The sequence below is a fragment of the Martes martes genome (assembly GCF_963455335.1).
Source record: "Martes martes genome assembly, chromosome: 16".
Taxonomy (NCBI): Eukaryota; Metazoa; Chordata; class Mammalia; order Carnivora; family Mustelidae; genus Martes; species Martes martes.
In genome coordinates, this window is record NC_137904.1 from 766,715 (window position 1) to 774,561 (window position 7,847).

General features: G+C 66.1%; 1 protein-coding gene across 5 annotated transcripts; it reads right to left on the reverse strand.

Annotated features, from left to right (window-relative positions):
* Positions 1-809: 809 nt before the first annotated feature.
* Positions 810-4,419, reverse strand: PIMREG (PICALM interacting mitotic regulator). Of its 5 annotated transcripts, none has more exons than XM_080827453.1 (5): positions 4,091-4,419; positions 3,310-3,595; positions 2,754-3,013; positions 2,209-2,304; positions 810-1,607 (listed from the first exon to the last, which is right to left on the reverse strand). In XM_080827453.1, exons 2-5 carry the CDS (start codon positions 3,550-3,552, stop codon positions 1,541-1,543), a joined length of 666 nt encoding a protein of 221 aa, XP_080683579.1. In that variant the 5' UTR covers positions 3,553-3,595; positions 4,091-4,419; the 3' UTR covers positions 810-1,540. The 5 variants fall into 5 exon arrangements, with proteins under 5 accessions (XP_080683579.1, XP_080683580.1, XP_080683577.1 ...); XM_080827454.1 differs by having other exon boundaries at positions 810-1,764; XM_080827451.1 differs by lacking the exon at positions 3,310-3,595 and having other exon boundaries at positions 4,091-4,413.
* Positions 4,420-7,847: the final 3,428 nt, after the last annotated feature.

A 7,847-nucleotide genomic window follows, 5' to 3' on the forward strand; every position in this document is an offset into this window, starting at 1 on the left:
CTTGACCCCGCCTTAAATAACCAATGTCCCGCCGATTCCCGGGATTTGGGGGCCACGGGCTCTGGAAACCTATTCTCTTAGGCTCCGCCAAAAGAAACCACCCCTCTCTCCCTCCCTTCTTCTAGGCTTGGGGGAGCTTTCGTAAAATTCACAGCTAGGGTCAAGTCCCCGAGCAGCGAGCAGCGGTGAGGCCTGGCCCGGTCCTGCTCTTGGGGCCGGGAGGGAACGTGGAGTCTGACCTCACCCTTGCTGGGACAAAGAGTGGCCGGTGACACCAAGGAGGGGCAGGACAGGAGCAGCCCGCTCGCGGGGACCCCTACCCTGGGACCCCACTGTCCGTTTCTATTTGTTTACTCTGCCGGGGGCGGCCTGTCTGACCTTGTCCGTGGCCTGGCTGTTCCTCAGTGTGTGAGTCAGTGTTACCTGTGTGGGATGGTTCTGTGCTGAAAACGGTTTCTCCCACTCCTCATGGCTGCCTTGTACAAAATCCGTTAGAGAACATGTAAAATACCAGATTTCTAACCAGACCCACGCCTAGCACTATGGAGTTCAACGATTTTTACAAACTGGTCTTGATTTTGATGTGAGCTGGTTTTTAACTCTCGAATGTTGTCACTGAAATAAAAACCTGATTTGCCTTTAAGGTGTTTTTGGTCCTGAGCAAAGCTGAGGGACCTTTTCTGTTCCTCACTCCCCACCCCCCGAGCTGGGGGCCGGCGGCTTGGCCTGCGGAGGATGAGGGGAGCCCAGCCCCGCTGCCCCGAGTGGGGTGTGCATGTGTGTGCGTGTGCAACACAGAGAACAGATGTCACAGAGGCAGAGCCTTTATTATGAAAAAGCTTCGTTATCTCCAGAGAAGTCAACTGGTAGTTTCTTTTGAGTAAAATGACAAAGCAGATTTCTTAAATAATTTGCCGACAGCAGAAATGGCCACTGACCAGTGCTACCCTTCCCTGCACACTCATGGTACCCTGTGCTGGGGATAAATAGGGATCTGTGGGCTTGGGGCTGAGGGGGAGGGGTTGGCACGGGGACGGAAGCCAGGGTCCCCGGAACTGGGCAGTCCAGGGGCTGATTCCTCAAAGGTCTGCCTCCTGGGCGCATAGCTCAGGGCCCCCCAGGACCTCTGCTGCCCGGGCTTCCCATTGTAACGCGGCCACAAAGTGTGGGGTGAGTTTCCAAGCCCCAAAGGGGAGGTGAGTGAACTACCCTAGCCTCTCCCCCACGTGACTCTCGGGCTGGGGTGGGCGGTCAAGGGCAGAACCAGACGTGGCCAGGGCAGGAGCAGGGGCCCTCCCAGCAACCTCCACCTGGGTCCTTGTTAGTAGTGGCCCCAGGGCCGTCCTCGGGAGCTCAGGGGGACACACGGATCCTGGCGTGTGGGTGCGGTGGTCAGATGTGGCTTGCTTCCCACAATACACAGTTCCCTTCACGCCCCCACTGTGCTCAGAGCACGGAAGTGGGAACGCCACGGTCGTCCCCCCGGAACCAGGAGCTGGAAGGTGGCCGGCACGCTCGGCTAGCGATGGGGTCGGTGAGGTCAGCGGCTCTGGCTGCAGGCAGGCGGGAAGCCTCGCACGCTCCCGGCTCTGCCGGGCCCATCAGCTCTGTGGGTTTTTCCAGAAAAGGCTCTGCTCGTGCACTTGTTTGTGCATGAGGAGGAGGAGGAGGAGAGCCCAGGGAAGATGTCTGGGAGGAAGGTATTGCCTGCAGGCACGTCCTCAGTCGCGGATGAGAGAAACGGTCATGTCCGTCACGTCGCCGCTGGAGATGGGAGGGCGGGAGGGACAGAGGCCGATGGGGCCGCGGGCTAGAGGGAGCCTCCCGCCACGTACCCGAGCCGGCCGGGCCCCACCCAGGAGCCCATCATGGCCATCGTATGAATGGGGGACCGGCCCCAAGCTGGGGCAGCTGCAGACCCAAGGCTTGCCTCCGGGGCCCTGAGCAGACAGACCAGAAACGCCACTGTGGCCACAGAGCTCTTCCCAGTTCCACGGGCAGGCAGGAGAGGGCAGCCATGGGGAATGCTGGAGGAAGGGCGGGTCTTCCCTGGCCTGGGGGGTTCCAGGTGATGGACAAACATGGCACCAGGGCCCTACGTGTTTTGTCCCCCTCACGTCAGAGATGAGCAGAGGGAGGCCCAGCGAGGGGCAGGGGTAGGCCAGGGTCACGCAGCAGGACAGAGGTCCCCCAGAAATGCCGGCTCACCTCTCTTCCACCACAATGGCCTCGTCTAGCTCTTGGGACAGCTGCTGGAAATGCTGAAGTCCTGCTCCCACAGGCTCTAGGTCGCTGTCCGACTCGCTGGAAGAGGGACCCCGGCGACCCGTGGGAACCTGAAACAGGTCCCTCCCAAGCCGCTCTGGACTGGGGCGATGGCCAAGGGGAACACCTTTTCCCAGACCCTCCCCCCGCCCCCCCAGGAGTGACACAGGTGCAGCTTGGAGCCCCTGGCGGAGGACAGAGGCTCGAGGCCCAGGTCAAGGGCAGGTGACCTTGCAGACAGGTCAGCCCTGCTGCTGTCCCCATGGAACGGAGCCTCGGCCTCCAGCTGCCGTCTAGACTTGCTTTGGGCTCATCGGAGGCGCGTGTCTTTGACGGATAGGGAAACTGAGGCCCTGGGGGACCCCCCGAGGCCCCCCGCTGGCAGGGGGTGGGGGTGCGGAACGGGGCTGCTGGCAGCTCCGGGTGCCCCTGGCAGCCACAGGAGGGGCCCAGCTTGCGTCGGGGGGCCCCAGCACTGCTCCTCTTACCTGGGGGAGCAGAGGGGCTCTGTGGAGGAGTAGGGGCTGCGGAGGGCAGCCTCCCTCCTGGACCGCCGCAGAGGGTAGGTGCGTGGGCCCCCGCGGGCAGAGAGCCGGGGACCGTCCCTCTCCCATGGGTCCAGGGCCTCGTAGGCAGGGGCAGCTCCGAACAGCCGGGGGCCCTTCTGTGCCCCCCTCCTCCTCCTCTTGGCTGTCACCTGGGTTTCCACCAGCCACTTGGTACCACTGTGGCAGGACTCCTGGATTCTCTGTGGCGGATGCAGGGAGAGGTGAGCATGGCCATCGCCAAGGGGCGCTCTCCTGAGAGCCGCGACGGGACCTCCCGCCCCTTGGCCTGCCAGCGGCACAGACACCGGCAGCTCAGGGGCCGGGGGGAGGGGTGTGGACGAGCCCCTGGGAAACGGGTCCCAATCCGCCGCAGCCACGGGGAGTGAGTCCGCATTCACCCAAGTCCCTTCCGGGGCCCGTAACGCCCCTGACTCTCCCAACAAGGCCCAGAGACCGGGCCTGTACCCCCCGCCCCAGGACCGGCCCCTGGTCTCACCCAGCGGTTCACGCTGCACGCGGGTGCAGTCCTCTCCAGGCCGGCTGACAGGACACCCAAGGGCTCGGAAGCCGTCTGGGGCTCCTCACTGCCTACAGCAGCGAGCCCGAGCTCCAGGGTCTCTCGGACCTGCCCGGCTCCTCTCCACCAGAACGTCTGCCCCAGCAGAGCCAGAGGCCGGAGGTCAGAATGAGACCCGAGTTCCGTATGCCAGGTGGTGTGGCCGAGGGCCGACCGTCTCATTTCGTGTCTCCGAGCCCCGGGGGACAAATCCGTGCTGGGACTCCTACAGACCAGACTGACGCTTGGCTCAGGACCTCTCGGTGGAAGGTCTGGGGATTTCGGATCCCCAGCCAGACCCCAAGGAGACGCCCGGCCCCGTTCTCTCCTTGGGGGTCGGTCCATCCTCACAGTTTCTGTCCCTCCCTCATTTTGGGGTGCCCTTCCCATCCTTGCTCTCCACCCTCTGGACACACCCAGGCTCCCCCCCAGCTCTGGAGAGGGACTCACACCATGTCGTTTGCCTTACGCCCCCTCCCGCTGCCCCTCTCCTGCGTGGTTCTGTGGTCACCTCCAGAAGCCTCCGGTGTTGGGTGTCCCCCCTTACGCCCTTGCGTGTCACCCCACCACAACGCAGCTCTGGCCTCTTGCCATTGTGGGGCTCGGTTCCTCCGGCACCTGTCCCCGTCGGCTCTGCCTCCTCATAGGGGCCCTTGGAGGCATTAGCTGTCTGGCGCCACGGAAGCCTGAGCTAAGGGACAGGTAACGCCGCCTGCCTTACCTGGGACACGGCACCCAGGGCGCTCTTAGCAGAGCGAGCCGCAGCCTGGAGGCCCTGCTGCCCTGGCCCCGGGCTTTCCAGGCGTTTCCAGGAGGGCCCTGCCCCGAGGTTGAGGCTGACGGCTCTCAGAGGCAGCCTCCTCTGGAAGTGTCTGCACAGGGAGCCCAGGGCCCCGCCCGAGGTCTCCGGATGGCCGGCCGCAGGCCGCAGCGCGTTCTCCTCCTCCAGCTGTTCCTGGCCCTGGAGCGGTGTCCGGCGCACGGAGGTCCCCACGCCCGGCCACTTGGAAGCCATCTGCCTGGCCAAGAGACTGTTCAGCCCACCAGATCCTGGGGAGGAGGTCAAAAGGCAGGTCAGCACGGCAGCCCCTTACCCTCCCCGGGCCCCACGGACACAAGGCAGCCGGGGCTGGGTGTGGAGGCCCCTGGCAGCTGTGGGTGCGGGAAGGAGGGTGTGTCCTGCAAGAGAGGTCAGAGGCGCAGAGGGCGGAGGATGGACAGGCCGCTCCGCCCGTCCTGCTGTCCCTGCCTGCCAGTGTCCACAGCGCCCGTCTTCCATCCAGCCTCCTCTCGGCTCTCTGCCGCAAGCGGGGAGGCAGGACCGGCCCTCGCCGCCTCCCTGACCGCGGCCGCGTCCGACGCCCTTTGGCGAACTCGCGGGGGCCCCGGGCGCTCCAGCCGCGCAGCCCCCCCAACTCCCCGGTCTGCCTCTTGCAGCCCCCAGAGGCCCCGCATGCGCTCCCGTCCTGCCCTGAGCCCCCCGCCCCGTCCGGGTCCCGTGGGAACGGAAGCGCCGCCGATCCCCGGGCCGCACTCACCCGACAGCCCCGCGCGCCCACCGCACGCCCCGCCGGCCGCTCCGCGCCCACCCCGCGGGTTTGAATCTCCGCGCGGGTCCGCCCCCGGCCCGTCCTCGCCGCTGACTGGCTGCGTCCGCGCAGCGCGGCCGCTCCCGGGATCCGATTGGCCCCCGCGCTCGCGGCGGGGCTGCTGCCCTCCGATTGGCTGGCAGCCCGGTTCCCGCGGGGAGGGGGCGCAGCGGGGGGCCGCCGGGTTCCCGCGGGGAGGGGGCGCAGCGGGGGGCCGCCCGGTTCCCGCCGCGGGGGGGGCGCAGCCGGGGAGGGGGGCGCAGCGGGGGGCCGCCCCTTCGTCTCCGCGGTCCGGCGGCCGCGCGGGGGTGTCTGCCCGGAGCGCTCGCGGCTGCCCGCTCCCGCGTGGTGTGTCCGCCTCCAGCCCTTGCCCTGTGTTCCCCAAACGTGCCGCCGCACTCTGGACCTGGGAGATCCTGGAGGAGGGGCCAGAGCAGGGTACCCGCCCCCCCCCCCGCCCTCCTCCAGTCCAGCCCCCCTCAGGGCGAGGCTTCCCCCCACCCCAGCCTGGGCACAAGCTCCAAAACTCGCCCTTTGGAAAGCCCCTCCCTCTTTCCCGCGACCCTGGGGCCAGGCCGCGCCCCCCACCCCAGGCTTCCTCGCTGCGAGCTTCACCCCCCAACCCCATAGCTCTGTCCCCGGCCGTGCAGCGCGCCCCCTCTCAGGCCGGTCTCCGTCGGCTCCCCAGCCCTTCCTCGTAGCTCGGCCCTGGGCCGCGACAGAGCTGGGTGACCCAGGCCTGGGGCTCAGGAACCCCCTCCCCGCAGCGGGGGTTGGAGGGATGGGGGGAGCTGCGCGCCGCAGGTGCTGGTGTGCCCGCCCAGCCCTTCTGTGACGACCTCGCTGGACCCTCAGGGCAGCCTAGGAGTAAATGAGGAAACTGAGGCCGGGCGAGGTTTGGTGGGCCCCAGTGGTCCTCAGTTAGGGGACCAGGGTCCCTGCGCCCGCTCCTCAGATCTAGCGTGTGGGGAGAGACAGGGCGTCCACGAACCTCCCATGAACCGAAGAACCAATAATCAGAGAAAATGACAGTGAAGGCCCCCGCGTCGCGGCGGTTACAGCGGGGGCCTCCAGAATGAGCTAAGGGAGCGGAGAACGTATTTGAGCGTGTGGGGGGAGACTCCTGGCACCGAGGGGCCAGCGCCCACGGTCGGACACCCAGCTCACTGATGTGTAAGTGAGACAGAAGTTTCGGGAAACGAGTGGGACTCTGAGCGGTGGGCTGGGATGTTCTGCTTTGCTGTTTCATTGTCTGACCACGGCTCTGCCTGTCCCCACCTTCCCCACGTGGAGGCTGAGCTGTGGCCTGTTGGGGACAGGCGTGTGGATGGCACTTAGGGGATTCGATTCCTGCCTTTCCCCAAGGACACAGGAGCGGGGGAAAGCCAGCGCCCTTATTCTCCGGAAAACTAAGCTGGGTGTGGGAGGGACTCACTGAAGGGAAACGGTCTCAGCTTGGCCGGGCTGCTCCCTTCTGGGTCCGGCCATCAGAGGACAGTCCGTGCGGGCCCAGCCCTGACCCGGGCCAAGGGCGCTTCCTGCCCTGCCGCCCAAGAAGGAGCTATTTTTACTTGCATTTGGATGACAGCACGGATTTCCAAGGCCGAAGTGTCTGGCCCGACATGGGAGTGCAGAGTCAGCAGGAACCGAAATCCTGGGTGTCCGGCTTTGCACCCCAAATGCCTAATCTTTGATCACAGGACTTCCTCAGGGTCAGGTGTGAATGGAGGGATGTTTGACCGGGCTCCTCTGCCCACGTGGGGCTTTGCATCCCCTCCCTCAGAAAGTCCCCATCCCTGCCAGGCCAGGGGAAAGGACGGCGGTGTCCACGACAATGAGGAGGAGGAGGAGGAGGAGGAGGAGGAGGAGGAGGAGGAGGAAACGTCTTCTTCTGAATGAAAGACTCTCCCTTGCAGGGAGCAGAGCCGGCCAGGCCTGGGAGGAAAGGGGGGTATGGTTGGGGGGACAGGGTCCTAGTGGAGCGGTGGCAGGGACAGGGGCAAAGCCATTCCCAGGCAGAGGCTTTCTGGGGTCCAGCCCCACCCGTGCCTCTGTTGCCAAGGAGGACTGAGGGGGAGGGTCCCCAGCCCTGCCGGGTCCTGGGGGACTCCCCGGCCAACAGCAGAATTTCCTGCTGGTTCCCACGACCTCCTGGAATGGCCGGTGCTGGAGACAGCAGACCTGCTCTGGGTCACATGTTGCAAGGGAGGCGTCCTCGGGGTGAGGAAGGCGGCGGAGGGGTGTGGGGGCCCCACGTGAGCAGGGGCAGGGTAGACTCCCCCAGCATGCGGCGGTTTAGCGGAGGAGCTCGGGGATAAGATGCAGGGTGGAGGGGGGTGGCGGGGCTTTCCTCAGCTGGGGCCTGCCAAGGCCGGGGTCGGGGACCCGGCACTGCCCATTTCCAGGACCAAGGAAGGCGGCTGGCGGACTGAGGGCCCACCACCTTGGGGACAGGTGGCCCGGGCCAAGCGTGGCTCCACTGGGCGGGGGGGAGCCTGGGGTGTATCCTGAGGGGAGCGGAGAGCCTTTGATGGGTTTTAAGAGGGGTGGGGTTATTAGGGTTGCCTTTTCCGGAAGTCCATTAGGAGGTTAGCCTGGGGTTAACGGCGGCTGGGGGCCCGTGGGGACGCTGTGGCCTGAGCACCTCCTTCTTCTGGCCTCGGCTTCAGCAAACACCCCCAAACCCCACTCCCGCTCCTCTGCACTGAGGGCCCAGATCTATTCCTTGTACCCCACCCCCCCCCAGCTCCGTGCTTCTCTGCCCTCCAGCATGGATTACAGCGAGAAGCCAGCCGTCCCCGGCAGGGAGTCCAGCACAATGAGCACAGACCAAGCCGACAGCCATGCAGCCGCTGTGGGGGAGCAGCCAGCACTGCCGGGACCCCAGAA